At 37.5% G+C, this 22,926-nt stretch overlaps 1 protein-coding gene across 1 annotated transcript in view; it reads right to left on the reverse strand.

Annotated features, from left to right (window-relative positions):
* Positions 1-22,926, reverse strand: part of PTTG1IP2 (PTTG1IP family member 2) — a 29,623-nt gene that overhangs the window by 1,037 nt on the left and 5,660 nt on the right. Inside the window, exons 2-4 of the mRNA XM_058440795.1 lie at positions 18,255-18,301; positions 3,952-4,045; positions 2,398-2,491 (exon numbers count right to left, since the gene is read on the reverse strand). Of these exons, the coding sequence (XP_058296778.1) occupies positions 2,398-2,491; positions 3,952-4,045; positions 18,255-18,301 (235 nt within the window). The remainder of the gene's footprint in view (positions 1-2,397; positions 2,492-3,951; positions 4,046-18,254; positions 18,302-22,926) is intronic.

Here is a 22,926-nt window from a genome sequence, read left to right on the forward strand (position 1 = left end):
GAGCCAGCACTGGGCCTGATCTTTCTTGCTTATTGTTATATCCCTATGACAATGACATTGCTTAGTGGATAATAAATACTCAATAAATATTTGCTAAAAGAATAGATGACAATCAAGGAGGCATCGAGTACATGGACAGTGGAACACTTGTATTCTCTAACATTTGGAACTTTTTAAAGTGCTTTAGTTTTTATAAGCATAACTGCTGAATAATAGTATTAGATCAAATGTACTAATAAGTATTTTGGTATTTCATTGGTCATTGTAGGGTATTTTTTAAAAGAAAAAGTCATGTCTCTAAAACCTAACCAGGATCTTTGGTTTATGAAGTGCAGTAAGTCCTTAAGAAGATAAATTCCTCTACAGAATACAGCACTCGTTGAATTAACAAGGTCTAGAAGATCTCTTGAAGAAATTCAGAAAGAAGAGATGGTGGATATACAGCAGAGTTAAACCAGAACTGAGTACATTTGTTGGACCATATTTTCAGAGAGGCTTCAGGGTTTTTCATTTAAAATGCGGATAAAAGAAGCTTCAGTGATGGATATTTGCTCAGGCCCCTACTCTTATGGGCAGAATTTGCCACTTTACTCATAAATACTATATAAAAAAGTGATGATACTCACAAGGAGCCAGGATCCTAAGAAGAAAATATATATTTAAAAAATTACAAAACAGCCTCTTGCCACATATGTAATGTGCCCTATTGGTTCTTCTTTCTGATTTGTATGTGTATATGTGTATGTTTGTTTCAGAGGGGAAAAATAAGGAATACCTTCCATCCTATCCTAACTTGTCTTTGTATGTCAATAAAGAAAAGACCAGAAAAATACAAAGTTCTTGACCAAGTTGAGATCCTAAACAAGCAAATGGAACATTGACCAACCCTTATCTTTTTTCTTTTTTTTTCTGCAAGCACTACGGTGACTTACCTTATCTTTTTATAAGCACATTTTACTTACAGGTTCACCTATAAATGTGCATTTATCTTATTTTTGAGACACAGCTATCTTATCTACAGTTCCTTCTTATAAAAAGTGTATAATCTGAAGAAAGAAAATAATATCATACTGGGATGAAGGAGAGAAAAATAATCTGTTGATATGTAATGGACTATGCAAATACTCTCCAAACCTTCTGTGAACTCCCTTTGAAAAATTTACTTGAGGAGGTACTCCACCAAAAGGAAAAAATCAACCCTAAAAAGAGGTATAGGAACCCCCAAATTCTCCTAATTCAGTAGAGCAGTAAAAAGAAGCTAATTTTTGCATGTTAAAGCAGGAAGTCAGAAGACTTCAAGAAGAATATTTATAAGAAGAAAATGAATGTATTTTAGCAAATACAAAGATGAATCATCACAGTGATAAGAATAAAGATACATGTGTTTTTGTTAACGAGAAATAATGAAGATAATTTAAAACTCTAGAAAGTGCAAAAGCTGTATAAGAAAGTCACAATTAAGTAACATGAAGTAAGCTGAAATGTAGCATGATTTTGTGAAATAAAGAGTAAGAAAAGAGAATCTATTTGATCTTGGCACTGATAATTCTTTTTCAAGCAATATAGGTTAGTGTCATAGAATTATATTTCCTACTCCACTTTGGTTCTTTATTAAACAACATTTATACAATCGTGTATAAATATGTGTTATCCTTTTTAGCAGTTAACAAATTTTAGAGTCAAATTATAGAGTAAGCATTTCAAGATATAATTATAGCCACAGAACAGAATGTAAATATTACACATTTGACAAGGTCAAATTAATGAGAAAGCTTATAGAATTTAGGAGATAGAGGGAAGAGAGGATGAATGGAAGGAAGTATAGGGATCCAAATTTTCTTACGTGTATCAGGAGAAGGATTGAGATATAGAAACAAGGAATTAAATTGATTACTCAAAGTCAACAGGAGAAATATTAGTAATCTTAAGATCTAATAACTAAAAATAATGAAAAAAATAGTAACAACCCAAAAATAACACAATGATAATACCTACTAATAGCAAAAAAAAAAAAATGTGTATAGTGCAAGATAAGTTTTTCTGCTTTAATGATTGGGGGTCAATAGGTAACATCTAAAATTAATAAATCATGAAAAGAAAACATAACCATCAAAATCAAATATATGGAGGTAACTACAGAAGAACAACAAATAGAACCATACTAAAAGGATTACTTCTGGGAAGACAGTGTTAGAGGTGGGGTGGGGGATAAGAAAGTTAAACTTTTTTTTTTTTCATTTTACAATTTCCGTACTTTTTGGACTTTTCTTCCTTACCATGTGGATATATTATTTTTATTACATAAAAAAGGCAAAACATTTCCTGATGACTAGCTCAGTATTCTCTTCAATGATACTACCCCAAAGTGCATTCTTAATAAGGATAAAATGAGCATACTCCTGCAGGTAAAAGTGACAGGCGCAGCAGTACCAAACGAATCCTGTAATTAATATTGCAATGAGTAGAAGCATCACGATTCCAAACATGTCAACTGAAATGTATGAAAAGAAATATATTTTAAGTTAATAGAACATCAGTAATTTCTGCTATTTTCATCTTTTCTAATATCATGCAATGTGATTCTTTAACAAATGATTATTGAAAGTAATGATACAATAACATACATTACATATTCCAATAAAACTACCATTAACACAACAATCACTAACATTTAAAAATAATCTGGGTTGCTAGAGGAGGTAACATTTGATTTACTGATTTTTAAATTGGTGAACTATTAGGCTACTGGCTTAATTTTTCTTTATTTTACCTCTAAACTCATTTCTGGTACTATCTTAATAGGTAAAACAACAAATCCCTCAGGCTGTTATATCTCTAAAAATATATCTAGATAGCAGGAAATGGTTTATTGTTTGAATTTCAGCAGTCCATTACCAAAGAGACAACCAATGCTTGCTGCAAAACCAGATTTCTACCCCTTGTAAACTTTTTTTCTTATCTCAGTAAGTACAATGTAGTTTATTAGCTTAGTGTGTTGTAAAATGAAACTAGAAGGGCAAACACGAAATAGGAGACTAGAGTTTCTGTTCATACTAGTTACCCGAAGTGTAACTTCTTTATAAGGCAAAAACATGTATGATTTAAATATATCTGATAGTACCTGAAAGAAACAGAGATTTGAGGGCAAAATTTATATCTTTTTACTCCAGTGAAGGAAAAAAGAAGACAACTGGTTGTTCTAGGTTGGGTTTTTTCACATAGCTAGGATTTACCTAGAAAGCTTTTTGTTTCAATTCTTTAAGAAAACTTCTTAAATGGTACTGATACGTTTGCCTGCCTTGGTAAGTATTGTATAACATACCAAAAGCCCAACATTTCAGTATAACTTAAAGATTCTTTGATGATTAATATTTGTTGAGTCCTAGTGAATCATTATTCCGAATAGCAATTCTCAGTGTAGAATACATTAGCTGAAAAAATGTAAGTTGTTATAGCAATATTTCTAGATACAATATATCCTCAGACCAGGACTAGCTTATAAAAAAAATCCTGTAATTCCTAAAACGACGTAAGAATACAAACATTCTTTAAGTGGGTTATGGATATCATACACTAGAGATTTTAGAAATGGAAATTTAAAGTATTTAGCTACTGGTATGCCAAAGCATCCACCAATCAAAATGAATGTTGACTTAATTTGAATGAATACTTGTTGCAAACAACCAATAAGCCTATATCAGGAGGAAAGACCAGTGAACTTCCCTGGACTTGTTATATTTTTATTTTTATTTTACTTAAAGTTCTGGGATACATATGCAGAACATGCAGGTTTGTTACATAGGTATACATGTGCCATGGCAGTTTGGACTTGCTATATTTTAATATGTAAGGCATATGTAATAATTTATAATCCTTCAAATATAGCAAATCACTAGCATTTGCAAGTCAATTGAAATAAAGAACATAAAAATCTAAATAAGGACAACTCACCTTTACAGTTTAACCAATATATAGAACTGAATCGACATCCGAAATATGGAAAACAGTATTTTTTGCATGCTTTTTCTTCACTACACCAAACACACTATATTTGCAAAGAGAAAAATAAAAGTAGTATCCAAGTATAATAATCACAATCCCAGGAAGTTTTTAGTACTAATTCAATAAGTATTCAATAAATAATAGCCATTATTATTATTATTATTATTATTATTTGTAGTAGATGCCTTTGGTAACTTATTGAGAACTCCTTTGTCAGACCCATGCATCCAAACCTCAGCTGCAAAAAGTTTTGGCACCCAGTGGCTCACAGCTTCCCCTCTTCTTGGACGACGATGGGGACCACCTAGCCCACAAGTTTACTATTTCCCCAGGCCAGTGACTGACTGACATGGGGTTCCAAACAATGGGCATCCTTGCCTCAAGGCAAAGACAACTCTACCTTGTGACTTTTTTTGCCCAAGGGCTGCCCATGATTCAGGCCAAGAGTGAGCTTTAGCCAAGACCTCATCTTTTCTTGGCTCTTGCCGCTTATCTTCCCTGAGTCTCTCACTCCATAGGATTTTTGCTGAAGAGCAGTCACTCAGAAATCACATGCACCTGAACCCCTTTCTCAGACTATACGTTTAGGAAACAAAACCAAAGATATTATTTCACAAAGTAGTAATAAGAACTGAGGTAAGTGGTTTTTAAAATCTCTATCACTCTTTCCATTCCTCTTGCCTGCATCCCGACTCTTTCCTTTGGGATTGCTCCTCTGTTACACGTGGCCCTGGTGATACTGTCAACAAGCCTTACCTCATCCCTCTCCCCACACTGCTCACTGGTGCTCAGATAATCATGCAAAAATAGGAAAATGGAATTCTAAGTCCCTTAAGCAAGGCATAAGGGTGAAAAACATTATGGGAGGTAAAACCAGAAGAACCTGGAAACGTAAAAAAAAAAAAAAAAAAAGGAAGACAAAGCAGTAAAAATGGCTGTCACTTACATAGGGCCTACCATGTGACAGGTACTATATTCTAAGTCCTTTATATATATATATATATCCATTCACTTCATACTCATGACAACCCGGTGATCTAGGTACTATTATGTCCACTTTATAGATGAGAACAAGAAGGCACAGAGAAGTTAAATGACATACATAAGATCACATACCTAGTAAATAGGGGAGCCTGGATTCTAACCTAAGTAGCATGGTTCTGTGCTGGTAACCAATCCTGTAAGATTGAACCCAGACCCCACCCGATCACTTCTTGCTGTACATCCTGGGACCAGCAGAGGTAATGATTCACTCCAATGTAAAGAACCACCCCTTAGACACTCAGGTACCCTGAGTACCAAGGCCAGCTTTTGTTTCACACTGGACAAGACTAAAGGTCAAATCAAGCCATTCAATCAAATCTAAGATTGAAGCCACTTTCACTGAATGAGCCTTGTCCTCCTGGACAGTTGCAGAAAGACTGGAACTGCAAAGATAAAGTCTAGATTCAAAGATTACAGCCCACAGAGACTTCTGGCCCTGGTTATTAGTACTCAGAGTCTCTAGGAATCAAGTCCAAGATCTAGCAGGGTTTTAAGGGAAATGAATTGCCAGAAAAAAACCTGAACCTGCAGCTAAGAGCTATGAGCACTTAAGTGTTAAGCTGATTCCCAGGCTCCAGTAACCAAGTCCACTGCAGGCGAGCTCCTAAAGAAGTGCAGTCCCCAGAAGAGACAATCTCCCCTATGCCTCTCTCTGGTTGGGGCTCAGAGAATAATGGAAAAGAGACTCTTTCGGTAGCAGCTAGACTGGTGACCAACAACTCACCGCCCAGCCAGGGAAACTCAACAATGCATTACAGACTTGGAACATATTGTGGGACTATTGGCCACTATCCTCCTTCTAAACAGGAGCGTTTACTGTTGTTATCCTGCTTTCTCTCTTCTATTGAATAGTGGGTCTTTGAGAGCTGGTCTAACTGATTATATAGCTAGCTTGAAGGAGTGTGTGGAGCTGTATTCAAACACAATCAAGAGTAATGCACATCTCTCAGAGATTTCAGACTTACAGCTGGGAGCAGTAGCTGATAGTGACCTTGGGTATGTCCAACTGAAGTTGAGATTTAGTTGCATTATTTTGCCAGGAGCATTTTTAGGAAAATATGGGGATGGATGGAGAAAATAGAATATGCCTGTCCTGAAAGATCAAGGGGGAAAAATAGTAGACTGAGGTCATTTATTTTTAAAATCTGTCTGCTACTTTTTGTCCCCATTCTTCTTTTTCTGATAATCACACTGTCTTCTACTGAGGACCTCTTCCCCAAACCCTGTGTGGTCCTGTGGCTGCCAATCAGTTTTCCCTCACCCTATTCCTACTACTGGAGTGGTCTTTTGACCCAGGCAGTAGCCTAGTAACAAATGCTGTACCAGACACAAAACCCCAATAGGGCCAATCAGAATCTTCTTTGAGTTACAACTCTTTAAGTTACAGACATTGGGTTAGATCTGCTGGCAGTCAGCCCCTTGCCAAGCTGTATGCAGTATGTCCAGAATGTCCATTTACCACAAGAGAAAATAAAGTCAATTCCCAGAGGGAGGCAGAGCTGAGAGATGAAAGAAAAGAGGAAAATGAGAAAGACATCCTTTGGTTCAGTTGTGCAAGACGGCAAGGCCACACCTGGTCTTCCCAATATTGTGAGCCAATGAATTCCCCTTTTTATTAAATTAGTTTGAGTTTGGTTTCTGTCCCTTACCACAAAAATATGTGACTGATACCTTAACTACATTTAAAAAGTTATCAAAGACCAGAACTTCACATTGCCCCCAAGAACAGTATAATATATTCAACATTCCTAAATTGGTAATGTATAATTTAAGGTAAATTACATGATTTTTTTCTTGTAACTAAGGAAAATAACCCATGTAAATATGAAGCCATCAGCCTCTTTGGAGTGTGACAACTGAGAAGCCAGCTAAAAGGCTTTAGAGTGATGGCTATTATTTTTTCATGGGAAAATTATAGTACTCTTTTTAGGGTAGAGCTGTTTTATTAAGTTTATATGGACATCACAATTGCTATTTTAATAAAAATATCATTAAAATTAAAACATGCAGAAAGTGGGAAGGTACATAATAATTTTTAGTGGTTTAAGATTGTATAAAGCAAATGGCTTAATATTATGCCAGTGGTTGGGGGATGGAGTGTGTAGAAAATCCAGGATTTTTCCAGGTGAAACAAAAGAATGGAGAGCAGATGGGGGAAAAAAAGAAAACAAAAAGCCAATGATTTCTAAAATTATGGGATATTGGTACCAGAAATAAACAAGTAAAGAACATGAGCTTCTTTGGGGAAGGCAAAATTATAAACTTAAAGAAATTTTGAGCATGATGTGATTAAAAAAAAAAAAAAAACTATCCAGAAAGAAATGCCAATTAAGCAGCTGTGAGCATCACTATTGGGGGTCGCTAGATGTAAGGATGTGAATTTGGGATTTCTTTATATGCAGGTTGTGGTAGAGACCAGGACTATGAAAGACATGGCACAAGAGTGAGGACACAATGTGAAGAAATGTGCTCATTTAGGAAATGAAGGAATGCGCTCCTTAGGAATTAGGAATGTGCTCATTCAGGAAAATGAAGAAGAGGAATTGGTAAAGGAAACAAAATGGTGAGGGAAGAAATAGGGCCTGTATAAAGCCAAGATCGCCAAGGAAGGAGCAAGTTTCCAAAAGGAATGAGTGATTAATTTGAAAGGTTGTTGCATTTGGTTATTGAGTCTTTTGTAACCTCTGAATCAAGTTGCTAAGGATTAAATCACACTGTGTGATATGGAAGCAATGGTAGAATAAGCACAGAATAAGTACTTCAGCTTCTAGAAAGAAACAAAGAGAAGATTTGGTTTTGTTTGTGTTTTCCATTTTGTCGGAACTCGGAAGCCAATGAACAGAAATAGGCTGGATTTGTCATAAAGGGAACAAGGAAATGAGAAAGGCTTTTGAGTTTGTGAATGTGCATGTGTTTCCGAGTATGACACATAGATAGAGGCGAGGACTAAGGGATTCACCTCAGAAATGAGAACAGACTTCTCAAGGGGAAAGTCAATGAAAGGGAAAAGATATTGAATTGGTTCAGGTGAAAAACGAGGAAACTTGAAACTGCTAGATGGTCTTAAAATTCTCAAGGGAAGTCAAACCCTGAAAGGAGGATCATGCCAACAGTGGTAAAGTGCTGGGAACAGTTGCCACGGGAAATAATCCACGATACTGGTTGTCCATATATTTTTTCCAGCTGAAGGACTCCCAACAGGTGATATCCACATATTCACTGCCATATCCAGATTCGGATCCATCACCTTGTCCACTCTCACAGACTCCATGCCCTACCACACAAACACACACACTCACACAAACAATTTTTCAGAAAAATAAATATCCAAGTGGGCATCTCTTTGTGGGTTGTAAGGTATGACATTTATAAATGCATTTTACAAGCATGTGAGTAATGGTCATTTCCCATGAACTGTGCAATAGATAAAGTAGGCTGTAGGAGATTCAAAAATCCCACTGGGCTTGCTATAACTTGACTCCTTTTTGTCTCAACCAACCATCCATATCAGGTCACAATTAGTGAGAAAGATGTGATTATGGAGAAAACCTAAAATCTACCCTGATTTTAAGTCAGTTGCAACAGTCTTATGATGCTCATTAGCAAAAAGCAAAAAAATGTACTTATGACAAGTCTCACCATTGTGACACCATGATTGAGAATTTTCGTTCCAAGGATTCAACAGGGATGCATAATGACTCTCAATAGCAATAAAAGCACAGATTACAAGATGCTTCTCCTTTTTTAGTTAGCCTGATTTTTGATATTTTATTTCCAATATAAAATATCAACAAAATATAATATGTTTTTCATATGCTATGTTTATGAGTTGTGTGTGTGTGGGGGGGGACTAGGAAGGCTAGTCCTACACTATGAAATCACAAGGAAATGTTTCAGATAGAATCTAAGGAAGATTCCCCTACAGTTAAGAAGAGTATCATATATCATACAAATTGGAATATTTGGGGAAATGAAAAGGAGTTCATATATATATTTTCTCCAAGTCCACGGACAAGTGGACATATAGTAGCACAATATACCAAGACATCTGTTTATCCTCCTTTTAGTCCAAAAAGAGCTCAAATATTCTTGGTTGCTTCATGAGTTACCATCTTATAAACTCTGGTACTTTCTCTGGGAGTATGGGAGGTGGCAGAAACTACCACTGAAAGCTTTGCATCCTTCCAACTTCTGGGAGGGCAGGGGATCTTTCTCCAAAGGATAATACCCTAATTCTATGGGTTTTTTTAAATTGTACATTAAGTTTTAGGGTACATGTGCACAATGTGCAGGTTTGTTACATATGTATCCATGTGCCATGTTGGTGTGCTGCACCCATTAACTCGTCATTTAGCATTAGGTATATCTCCCAATGCTGTCCTTCCCCCCTCCCCCCACCCCACAACAGTCCCCGGAGTGTGATGTTCCCCTTCCTGTGTCCATGTGTTCTCATTGTTCAATTCCTACCTATGAGTGAGAACATGCAGTGTTTGGTTTTTGGTCCTTGCAATAGTTTACTGAGAATGATGTTTTCCAGTTTCATCCATGTCCCTACAAAGGACATGAACTCATCATTTTTATGGCTGCATAGTATTCCATGGTGTATATATGCCACTTTTTCTTAATCCAGTCTATCGTTGTTGGGCATTTGGGTTGGTTCCAAGTTTTTGCTATTGTGAATAGTGCCGCAATAAACATACGTGTGCATGTGTCTTTATAGCAGCATGATTTATAGTCCTTTGGGTATATACCCAGTAATGGGATGGCTGGGTCAAATGATATTTCTAGTTCTAGATCCCTGAGGAATCGCCATACTGACTTCCACAATGGTTGAATTAGTTTACAGTCCCACCAACAGTGTAAAAGTGTTCCTATTTCTCCACATCCTCTCCAGCACCTGTTGTTTCCTGACTTTATAATGATGGCCATTCTAACTGGTGTGAGATGGTATCTCATTGTGGTTTTGATTTGCATTTCTCTGAGGGCCAGTGATGATGAGCATTTTTTCATGTGTTTTCTGGCTGCATAAATGTCTTCTTTTGAGAAGTGTCTGTTCATGTCCTTCACCCACTTTTTGATAGGGTTGTTTGTTTTTTTCTTGTAAATTTGTTTGAGTTCATTGTAGATTCTGGATATTAGCCCTTTATCAGATGAGTAGGTTGGGAAAATTTTCTCCCATTTTGTAGGTTGCCTGTTCACTCTGATGGTAGTTTCTTTTGCTGTGCAGAAGCTCTTTAGTTTAATTAGATCCCATTTGTCAATTTTGGCTTTTGTTGCCATCGCTTTTGGTGTTCTAGACACGAAGTCCTTGCCCATGCCTATGTCCTGAATTGTAATGCCTAGGTTTTCTTCTAGGCTTTTTATGGTTTTAGGTCTAACATGTAAGTCTTTAATCCATCTTGAATTAATTTTTGTATAAGGTGTAAGGAAGGGATCCAGTTTCAGCTTTCTACATATGGCTAGCCAGTTTTCCCAGTACCATTTATTAAATAGGGAATCCTTTTCCCATTGCTTGTTTTTGTCAGGTTTGTCAAAGATCAGATAGTTGTAGATATGCAGCATTATTTCTGAGGGCTCTGTTCTGTTCCATTGATCTATGTCTCTGTTGTGGTACCAGTACCATGCTGTTTTGGTTACTGTAGCCTTGTAGTATAGTTTGAAGTCAGGTAGCGTGATACCTCCAGCTTTGTTCTTTTGGCTTAGGATTGACTTGGCGATACGGGCTCTTTTTTGGCTCCATATGAACTTTAAAGTAGTTTTTTCCAATTCTGTGAAGAAAGTCATTGGTAGCTTGATGAGGATGGCATTGAATCTATAAATTACCTTGGGCAGTATGGCCATTTTCATGATATTGATTCTTCCAACTCATGAGCATGGAATATTCTTCCATTTGTTTGTATCCTCTTTTATTTCATTGAGCAGTGGTTTGTAGTTCTCCTTGAAGAGGTCCTTCATGTCTCTTGTAAGTTGGATTCCTAGGTATTTTATTCTCTTTGAAGCAATTGTGAATGGGAGTTCACTCGTGCTTTGGCTCTCTGTTTGTCTGTTATTGGTGTATAAGAATGCTTGTGATTTTTGTACATTGATTTTGTATCCTGAGACTTTGCTGAAGTTGCTTATCAGCTTAAGGAGATTTTGGGCTGAGACAGTGGGGTTTTCTAGATATACAATCATGTCATCTGCAAACAGGGACTATTTGACTTCCTCTTTTCCTAATTGAATACCCTTTATTTCCTTCTCCTGCCTAATTGCCCTGGCCAGAACTTCCAACACTATGTTGAATAGGAATGGTGAGAGAGGGCATCCCTGTCTTGTGCCAGTTTTCAAAGGGACTGCTTCCAGTTTTTGCCCATTCAGTATGATATTGGCTGTGGGTTTGTCATAGATAGCTCTTATGATTTTGAGATATGTCCCATCAATACCTAATTTATTGAGAGTTTTTAGCATGAAGGGTTGTTGAATTTTGTCAAAGGCCTTTTCTGCATCTATGGAGATAATCATGTGGTTTTTGTCTTTGGTTCTGTTTGTATGCTGGATTACATTTATTGATTTGCATATGTTGAACCAGCCTTGCATCCCAGGGATGAAGCCCACTTGATCATGGTGGATAAGCTTTTTGATGTGCTGCTGGATTTGGTTTGCCAGTATTTTATTGAGGATTTTTGCATCAATGTTCATCAAGGATATTGGTCTAAAATTCTTTTTTGGTTGTGTCTCTGCCAGGCTTTGGTATCAGGATGATGCTGGCCTCATAAAATGAGATAGGGAGGATTCCCTCTTTTTCTATTGATTGGAATAGTTTCAGAAGGAATGGTACCAGTTCCTCCTTGTACCTCTGGTAGAATTCGGCTGTGAATCCATCTGGTCCTGGACTCTTTTTAGTTAGTAAGCTTTGATTATTGCCACAATTTCAGAGCCTGTTATTGGACTATTCAGAGATTCAATTTCTTCCTGGCTTAGTCTTGGGAGGGTGTATGTGTCCAGGAATTTATCCATTTCTTCTAGATTTTCTAGTTTATTTGCATAGAGGTGTTTGTAGTATTCTCTAATGGTAGTTTATATTTCTGTGGGATTGGTGGTGATATCCCCTTTATCATTTTTTATTGCATCTATTTGATTCTTCTCTCTTTTCTTCTTTATTAGTCTTGCTAGTGGTCTATCAAGTTTGTTGATCTTTTCAAAAAACCAGCTCCTGGATTCATTAATTTTTTGAAGAGTTTTTTGTGTCTCTATTTCCTTCAGTTCTGCTCTGATTTGAGTTATTTCTTGCCTTCTGCTAGCTTTTGAATGTGTTTGCTCTTGCTTTTCTAGTTCTTTTAATTGTGATGTTAGGGTGTCAATTTTGGATCTTTCCTGCTTTCTCTTGTGGGCATTTAGTGCTATAAATTTCCCCTACACACTGCTTTGAATATGTCCCAGAGATTCTGGTATGTTGTGTCTTTGTTCTCGCTGGTTTCAAAGAACATCGTTATTTCCGCCTTCATTTCGTTATGTACCCGGTAGTCATTCAGGAGCAGGTTGTTCAGTTTCCATGTAGTTGAGCGGTTTTGAGTGAGTTTCTTAATCCTGAGTTCTAATTTGATTTCACTGTGGTCTGAGAGACAGTTTGTTATAATTTCTGTTCTTTTACATTTGCTGAGGAGAGCTTTACTTCCAACTATGTGGTCAATTTTGGAATAGGTGTGGTGTGGTGCTGAAAAAAATGTATATTCTGTTGATTTGTGGTGGAGAGTTCTGTAGATGTCTATTAGGTCTGCTTGGTGCAGTGCTGAGTTCAATTCCTGGGTATCCTTGTTAACTTTCTGTCTCATGGATCTGTCTAATGTTGACAGTGGGGTGTTAAAGTCTCCCATTATTATTGTGTGGGAGTCTAAGTCTCTTTGTAGGTCACTCAGGACTTGCTTTATGAATCTGGGTGCTCCTGTGTTGGGTGCATATATGTTTAGGATAGTTAGTTCTTCTTGTTGAATTGATCCCTTTACCATTATGTAATGGCCTTTGTCTCTTTTGATCTTTGTTGGTTTAAAGTCTGTTTTATCAGAGACTAGGATTGCAACCCCTGCCTTTTTTTGTTTTCCATTTGCTTGATAGAGCTTCCTCCCTCCTTTTATTTTGAGCCTATGTGTGTCTCTGCATGTGAGATGGGTTTCCTGAATACAGCACACTGATGGGTCTTGACTCTTTATCCAATTTGCCAGTCTCTGTCTTTTAATTGGAGCATTTAGTCCATTTACATTTAAAGTTAATATTGTTACGTGTGAATTTGATCCTGTCATTATGATGTTAGCTGGTTATTTTCCTCGTTAGTTGATGCAGTTTCTTCCTAGCCTCAATGGTCTTTACAATTTGGCATGATTTTGCAGTGGCTGGTACCGGTTGTTCCTTTCCACGTTTAGTGCTTCCTTCAGGAGCTCTTTTAGGGCAGGCCTGGTGGTGACAAAATCTCTCAGCATTTGCTTGTCTGTAAAGTATTTTATTTCTCTTTCACTTATGAAGCTTAGTTTGGCTGGATACGAAATTCTGGGTTGAAAATTCTTTTCTTTAAGAATGTTGAATATTGGCCCCCACTCTCTTCTGGCTTGTAGAGTTTCTGCCAAGAGATCCACTTTTAGTCTGATGGGCTTCCCTTTGTGGGTAACCCGACCTTTCTCTCTAGTTGCTCTTAACATTTTTTCCTTCATTTCAACTTTGGTGAATCTGACAATTATGTGTCTTGGAGTTGCTCTTCTCGAGAAGTATCTTTGTGGCGTTCCCTGTATTTCCTGAATCTGAATGTTGGCCTGCCTTGCTACATTGGGGAAGTTCTCCTGGATAATATGCTGCAGAGTGTTTTCCAACTTGGTTGCATTCTCCCCATCACTTTCAGGTACACCAATCAGACGTAGATTTGGTCTTTTCACATAGTCCCATATTTCTTGGAGGCTTTGTTTGGTTTTTTTTATTCTTTTTTCTCTAGGCTTCCCTTCTCAGTTCATTTCATTCATTTCATCTTCCATTGCTGATACACCTTCTTCCAGTTGATTGCATTGGCTCCTGAGGCTTCTGCATTCTTCACGTAGTTCTCGAGCCTTGGCTTTCAGCTCCATCAGCTCCTTTAAGCACTTCTCTGTATTGGTTATTCTAGTTATACATTCGTCTAATTCTTTTTCAAAGTTTTTAACTTCTTTGCCTTTGGCTTGAATTTCCTCCTGTAGCTCGGAGTAGCTTGATCGTCTGAAGCCTTCTCTCAACGCGTCAAAGTCATTCTCCGTCCAGTTTTGTTCCGTTGCTGGTGAGGAACTGCGTTCCTTTGGAGGAGGAAAGGCACTCTGCTTTTTAGAGTTTCCAGTTTTTCTGCTCTGTTTTTTCCCCATCTTTGTGGTTTTATCTATTTTTGGTCTTTGATGATGGTGAGGTACAGATGGGTTTTTGGTGTAGATGTCCTTTCCGTTTGTTAGTTTTCCTTCTAGCAGACAGGACCCTCAGCTGCAGGTCTGTTGGAGTTTGCTAGAGGTCCACTCCAGACTCTGTTTGCCTGGGTGTCAGCAGCGGTGGCTGCAGAACAGAGGATTTTTGTGAACCACGAATGCTGCTGCCTGATCGTTCCTCTGGAAGTTTTGTCTCAGAGGAGTACCTGGCCATGTGAGGTGTCAGTCTGCCCCTACTGGGTGATGCCTCCCAGTTAGGCTGCTCGGGGGTCAGGGATCCACTTGAGGAGGCAGTCTGCCTGTTCTCAGATCTCCAGCTGCATGCTGGGAGAACCACTACTCTCTTCAAAGCTGTCAGACAGGGACATTTAAGTCTGCAGAGGTTACTGCTGTCTTTTTATTTTTCTGTGCTCTGCCCCTAGGTTGGAGCCTACAGAGGCAGGCAGGCCTCCTTGAGCTGTGGTGGGCTCCACCCAGTTTGAGCTTCCTGGCTGCTTTGTTCACCCAATCAAGCCTGGGCAATGGCGGGTGCCCCTCCCCCAGCCTCGCTGCTGCCTTGCAGTTTAATCTCAGACTGCTGTGCTAGCAATCAGTGAGACTCCGAGGGTGTAGGACCCTCCGAGCCAGATGCGGGATATAATCTCCTGGTGTGCCATTTTTTAAGCCCGTCGGAAAAGCGCAGTATTAGGGTGGGAGTGACCCAATTTTCCAGGTGCTGTCTGTCACCCCTTTCTTTGACTAGGAAAGGGAACTCCCTGACCCCTTGTGCTTCCGGAGTGAGGCAATGCCTCACCCTGCTCGGCTCACGCACGGTGCGCTTCACCCAATGTCCTGCGTCCACTGTCTGGCACTCTCTAGTGAGATGAACCTGGTACCTCAGATGGAAATGCAGAAATCACCCGTCTTCTTCATCTCTCACACTGGGAGCCGTACCGGAGCTGTTCCTATTCGGCCATCTTGACTCCACCCCCCCAATTCTATGTTGACAATGTGGAATTATCTCTTAGTTCATTTCTATGAGGTACTGGAAATATTTTAAAAATTACACTCAAATACACATATTCCCAGTATTTCCATAATGAATGATATTTAGAAAATTTTAAAAAATTATCTACCATGTTACATTATAGAGTATACTGAATTAATTTACCCTTCTTTGAATAGCTCAAGAGTTAATTCAATAGTTATTGAATGCTTGCCATGTGTGGGAAATGTGTGAGGTGTTAGAGATACAAAGATGAATAAAAAGACATGGACTCTGTCCTTAAGGAGCTGAGAACAAGGGGAAGGTGAACATAAAAACAATTTAAATGATACAAGTTTCAATTCAAAAATGTACATATTCAAGTCCAAAAGAGTGGTATTGGGGAAGTGCAGGAGGTATTCTTCCTCTAAAAGGAGGGATAAGAATAGGTAATGATGGGTAAAAATGACAGCAATGTTATCAGTCAGGGAATGAAGTTTATACCTAAGGCCTCAATTTTTTCCATAACATTGGAGATAAATACATCTGTTGATATTGATGGGATGGGGGAATTGCTGCTGTGGGAAACTTTAGGCAATATTGCTAACCAAAAGTAAGTGATAGGTAGTATTTTGGCTCAGGTGAGACCAGAAATTGTGACTTTGTAGCTGTATTCATGCAGATGTTGATGAAATATGCTCAAGCAGCAATCAGCTAGTAATGCACAGCAAACGAAAATATGAACCAAAGGACCAATCAGAGTTGCAGAATGTGGGTCCAGTGCCGTTAAAAAAAGAGGGTGTATGCATCGCATCCCTGTATCAAAACATCTCATGTTCCCCATAAATATGTACACCTACTATGTACCCACAAAAAATAAAATTTCAAATTTAAAAAAAGAGATCAAAGCCATTACAGTAGAAGTAGTTTTTACAACTCCCAGGGAAATAATAGATCTAGGCAAGGATCATTGCTAATATCATCAAATGCTAGACAAAAAATCTTATCTACCTCCTAATGAAGGGCCTCTCAGCATGAAGCATTCCTACCAAAAAATTAAACAGAATCTGACAAAGCCTTTATATCTAATTATCAGCTTATAAGAACAAAAGAACAGGGAAAAGAGGAACATGATGAAAGTCCAAAATTAATCAAAATTATTTTGGGATTAAGTCCAAAATTAATCCAAATCCTTTTGGGATTAAGTCTAAAATTAATCCAAATCCTTTTAGGATGTGACCAGCAAAATCCAGACTATGAGAAACCAAATAGGACAATCTAGTTTCTCCAACAAGTAAGTTGCAAAAAAGAAAATAAAAAGGGAGAAGGAACATATAGATTAAAAGATACTTAAGGTATATATCAGCCAATTGCAATGTACGAATGTGATTCAAACAAACAAACAAAAATGACTCAACGAGACAAATTTATTATTTTCTGGGTGCCTGATGAGATTAAGATGAGATTATTAAATTTTAGGTATGATCGTGGATGAACTTGTAGTATTTAAAGTAAAATATCAATTAGAAATATATGCTTAAATATTTTTAAATAAAATGATATGGTATCCATATCATCATTTGCTTCAAAATAATACATTTAGAGGGGAAGAGCATACGTTAAAAAAAATTGGCCAAGATGGCTCTTTGGGGTATAAAGTTTTATTATATTGCTTTCTTTATTGGTATATTTGAAAATTTCCATTATAAAACATTTAGCGACAACAAAAACTGGAAGAATATTGCATTCAGGTGAACAGCCATGAAGGAGGGAAGGAAGTCTATAGAAGAGGGCCAATAAACTGAAGGGAAAAGAAGAGTGTTAAAGGACTGGAGGATGTTCTTGTCTTGTTGAGGCTAAAGAGTAGGTATAGTATAAGTGAGTGACAATGTAAAAGCCAATGTAGATTGTGCAGGGTTCAGAGATGCCACAGAAGTGATGTCTTACTACAAAGGGTTGAGGAAGGCAGTGTTGAGGAAGGCAGGTCATGTATCTAGATCCCCACCAGTACTGTATAAAGAGTATGTCTGGGTCATCGCTGGCTGTGGAAAGCATGTAAGGTAATGGTAGTACGAACTGGCTGGAGAATGCCATGAGCCAGAAGCCCAGGTCCTCATTAAAGTAGACGAGTGATAGACGTTTGTCTTCTTAGAGGAAGATAAGACAGGGCAGAGAGTGTATATCTAGATCACTATGAGAGACACCAACTACTAGAGTGTGCCCTTTTCTAAATAGTGACTTCAAGCTTCTGTTTTTGGTATTGTCAGTTATCCAATACAAGTTAGACTACAGTGGTTTTTATGCAGCTTGCTGCAAACCTGTCTGTGACACAAAGTGGCCATTTCCCTCATAACTTATAGCATTTCTGCTTTCTTCCAAATCTGAACTGAAGAGCAATGATTTCAGACATTTAATCATCAAAGAAGAGGAATCCAGCTACACAGTGGTTAAGGAATGGTATGTCATTCTTTCTCGTCTTTAGGAAATAGAAGTGGGAAGGAAACTGTCACCACATCTCAAAAGATATATCTTTTCCTTTACTTACAAAAATCATTCCAAAATTTCAGTATAATTTTTTCAAGGAAATAATTCTTTTCTTTTTGAAGCATAATTTTCCAGAAGGAAGTACATGTTTGTACTTAATTATCTCCATTGTTTATTTCTAGATCCTCAAAGAATGGTTTGAAATGCATAAATAGATCTTAATAACTGTTATGAGTCATTCTTGTTATAAAAAACTGTGTAAAACAAAGTTTAGCATATCTTTTAAATGACAACTGTAAATTGTGACTTTATAACGATCCCAGAACAATTTCCTCATAAGAAATTTAACTTACTTTCTTATCTTCTGTGCACAATTGACAACTCTTCTTTACAGCACATTCTACAAGAAAAAAAAAATTAAGTCCAAAATTAATCCAAATCCTTTTTATTGCTCAATTTTATGTAAAAGTGCATTTCATTTAGTCATTCCTGTTTTAAGCCATATTCATCCATACCCCAGCAGTTTACTTCATTATTTTCAGGTATCTAGATCCCCACCAGTACTGTATAAATCCTCTTAGTCTTAAGTCTTTTCTCCTATTTCTTGGAAAAACATGAAATGGCATCATCCAACTTTGATTAGCCAAGTTCTAAAAAACAACCCCCAAAACATAGTAAGGAAAAACAAATTGGCCACTCCATTGTATTTTAAAATATCATGTGTTGTTATTCAGGATGGTATTGCCAAGATATTCCTACTTAACTAATTAACCCTTTAAATAGTAAAAAAAAAAATTAATTCCTCAACTTTTTTTGCCACATAGCTTTAAAAACTTCTCCCAAATGAGGATTTTCATTCCTCTAGTTTTATGGAAAAACAAACAGTATGATTTATATTTGAAAGTTCTAGAATAAAAACTATGAATTTGGAAAAAAGCATTTCAATGCCTCATTTTATTACTGCAACATCTCCTTAAAGAAAGCGTCTGGAATTAATGTCCTAGTTGTTTTGTGATACAGCAACAATAAAGTTGCTCTCTCTATTATTTTGAGGACAGAGTTCACAGGCTCTGTGGGAAAGGTCAGACCTTTCTATTTAATTTCAAATTGTTTGATTGGATGCAAATCTGATTTGGCTGGGGAAAAAATTTTACAGTTCAGTTTTCAAATTAAGTCCTATTGAATGTTACTTCCTCCTAGCCGAAAGTATCCTTGAAATACCCATGGGAAAGTTGAGTGAAAGAAAAGGCAAGGTGAATGGTAAAGATTCTGCTGCCTCAGCTATGTGAAGGACAGCTGGCCTCAGGCTCCTTTCGGAAGGCAGAAGCAGGGAAACAGAGGACACATGACTTGGCCACTGTTCTCAGAGCTCTACATGCTTCCTACAGCTTTTTTGTAAACTAAAGTTTTTATTTTGGAATAATTTTAGATTTACAGAAAAATTGTGAAGATTCTACAGGGAGTTCCTGTATACCCCTCAGCCAGTTTTCCAATTTTTTTTTTTTTTTTTTGAGACAGAGTCTCACTCTGTCACCCAGGCTGGAATGAAGTGGCACGATCTCGGCTCACTGCAACCTCCGCCTCCTGGGTTCATACCATTCTCCTGCCTCAGCCTCCCGAGTAGGTGGGACTACAGGCACCCACCACCACGCCTGGCTAATTTTTTGTATTTTTAGTAGAGACGGGGTTTCACCGTGTTAGCCAGGATGGTCTTGATCTCCTGACCTCGTGATCCGCCCGCCTCAGCCTCCCAAAGTGCTGGGATTACAGGTGTGAGCCACTGCACTGGCCCTCCTATTGTTAATATCTTACACTACCATGGTACATTAATTGAAACCAAGAAACTAACACTGGCACGTGACTTTTAACTACACTCCAGATTTTACCAGGATTTCACCAGTCTTTACACTAACATCCTTCTCCTTTCCAAGATCCCATCCATACCACATTGCCTTTAGTCATCATGTCTCCTCTGGTCTGCAACAATGTCTCACTCTTGCCTTGTTTTTCATGACCTTGACAGTTTTCAGGACTACTGTCCTCAGTACTTTCAGATATTTTGCAGAATGCCCCTCAACTAGGATTTGTCTGATGCTTTTCTCCTGATTAGATGGGAAAAGAGTTTTGGCGAAGAGCGGAGATGAAGTTCCCTCCTCAACACATATCAGTAAATGGCCTGCTCTGGTTCCATGGTTGAGGTTTAGATTGAGCATTTGTATAACTAACCAGCCATCTCTTTAATACTCATTTTTGCCCTTATTGGAAAACTAATGAGGGTACAGCTGACCTATGTGTTACATGAATCAGTAGGTTCTTTCTTCTCTTCTATTCCTAAAGAACAAGGTTCTAGCTATTTCCATGGTATTACCAGGTACCAGATTCTTTCACCCTAAAGTCCTGATGTTTGCATATATGTTTTCTACCTGGTTACTTCTTTGCTCTTGATTACATTTTCCCTGACTTCTGTATCATTTCTCCTAGTTCTCTTAGAACATTGCTGGCCTTTCTTTTTCAGTTTCTTCAACTGGTTCCACTCCTACCAATGTCTGAAATGTTGCTGTTCCATAAAGTTCCATCCATGATCCTCTTCTCCCATGAAGAATCACAATTTCAAATGCCTAGACATTCCTGGCATCAAAATATATTATGCAAAATATCAAAACTTTTTATTGGCATTGCAATAAATTAATAATACAAAAATATAGTTTATCTGCAAGGGAAAATTTTTCAAGAACAGCTAAGAGAAAAAAACAATGGGGAGTATATGTAAAATAACAAGATTTTATATATAAAAATTCTTCTTATATTTTATGTACCTGTTACATCTATTTTAAAACTATGTTGTTAGGTGAATAAAGGTTTGTCATATGTCATCTTGGTATACTGTACTACATGTCAATATGGAATATCACTTTTTCTTTGGCTTAATGATTTCTTTTACTTGAATTCTATTTTATATAATATTGCTACACTTGCTTTCTTTTTCGGTAGCATTTGTAAGGTATATCCTATTCCATCAATTTATTCTTTATTCCTTTATTTCCTCTAGTGGCCTCAAAATACACATTCTATTTCTATTCTTGAGCTGTTATTTTAAAAATTTAGGGAGATATTTTATATGCATCTTTCTATCATCATTTAATCAGGATCTACATTCTCAACCTAGACAAAGATCCTAATATGTTTTTACTCTTCTCTTTCTCCCCAAGCCACTTCCCAGTTAAATAATTGTAACTTTAACTATTTAATAGCAGTTAAACTTCCATATGATTTCTGTATCATATGGATTTCAGAAATCAGATGGAACTTTAATTACTATTAAAGTTATTAATGATTATTAGACATATTTAAATTGCTGTTGAATTATAATAAATTATTTAGAATTAACTCTTCATTTTACTAGTTTCTTTGCTTACTACTCTTTCTTGAATCCCACATTTTCCCCTTGGATTCATTTTTCATTTTGCTGGATTATATTCTTGAGTATTTTTTTCAGATGTCTGTGAATGATAAACTCTTTGACTCTTCAAGTGTCCAAATGTTTTTATTTTGTATACCTTCTAGAGCACAGCTGGCTAAGTCTGTTAATATGTTCTAGTTTCAACACCATTTTCTTTTCTTCAAAACTTTAAAGATCTTTTTCTTCTTTTTTTTTTTTTTTTTTTTTTTGAGACAGAGTCTCATTCTGTCACCAGGCTGGAGTGCAGTGGCACGATCTTGGCTCACTGCAACCTCCACCTCCTGGGTTCAAGCGATTCTCCTGCCTCAGCCTCCCAAGTAGCTGGGACTACAGGTGTGCACCACCGTCGCCTGGCTAATTTTTATATTTTTAGTAGAGATGGGATTTCGTCATGCTGGCCAGAATGGTCTCTATCTCCTGACCTCGTGATCCACCCACATTAGCCTCCCAAAGTGCTGGGATTACAGGCGTGAGCCACCACGCCTGGCCCAAAGATATTTTTCTGTATATTTTTCTTTAATTAGTTCCTCTCTTCCACTTTTCTCCTCCTGAAACTCCTGTTACATTAATGTTGGCATGAACTCTTGTCTCTTTTTTCTACAGGCTCTCTCTTGTTCTTTTGTACTACATTCTGTAAGAATTCCATGGCTCAATTATTGAGCTTGCTAATTCACTCTTTAGCTATATTTGTGTTGATTATATTTTTAATTTCCAAGATTCATAATCTTTTCCAGAATAGTCTGTTCTTGTTTCCTGGATATCTCCATGAGAATACTAATTATAGTGTTGAGAGAGACATCCATCCTATACCCTAAGCATCTCTGGATTTCCTTGCCGAATGTGCCAAACTTCTTGGCCTAATTATCCTCTGACCCTGCACTTATTCTGTATCTGGTAACATAGTCAATTAAATAGGTCAAGGCAACCACAGTGTGACTATAGTCACAATTACTCCCCAGGGACTAGATTTTTTACTGCTTGCCATAAAAGTTCATAAGCTCTTAGTCCTGGGTTCCTTAGCTCCAGTGCAACTGGCTGCATTCATAAGCACAATCTGGATACATTGCATTGCTCCATGGGACTTGGGGGCAGGAGATTTGGTGCTGCCACACTGACATTCCTGCTGTTGGCTGTGCTATGAGTAATAAACCATCTGGCACTGATCCATTGAGTCTCACTGTCTACTTTTAGCACCTTTGGAGTTGTGGCAAGCCAATCTACTTGCCAGCTTAGTCATTTCCTTTGGAATCTTGTTAGTCCTTGCCATTTTCTATCAGAGAAATTTCTAATTTCAAGGTGTTTTTTTCCCCTCTATTAAATGTGTTTTAATAAATTGGTTCTTTTCTTTATTGGGTTTCATGATTCTTGATTGTGTTAGCACAATCAAGTTAACATTTAGGTGTATGTATATAGGCTATTTCCACCTCTGTGGTGTGGGTGAGGACTGGGACATGCTGCCAGGTTCAGTGTGTTTGTAGTATATCTTTTCCTGCCTTTCCAGGCCAATAATTCACATTCATTGTTAACCTGGGGCAGTTGCCTCTGCTGCCTGCTTCTTGAGACAA

This window comes from Hylobates moloch, unplaced genomic scaffold (assembly GCF_009828535.3).
Source record: "Hylobates moloch isolate HMO894 unplaced genomic scaffold, HMol_V3 SCAFFOLD_1, whole genome shotgun sequence".
Lineage (NCBI taxonomy): Eukaryota > Metazoa > Chordata > Mammalia > Primates > Hylobatidae > Hylobates > Hylobates moloch.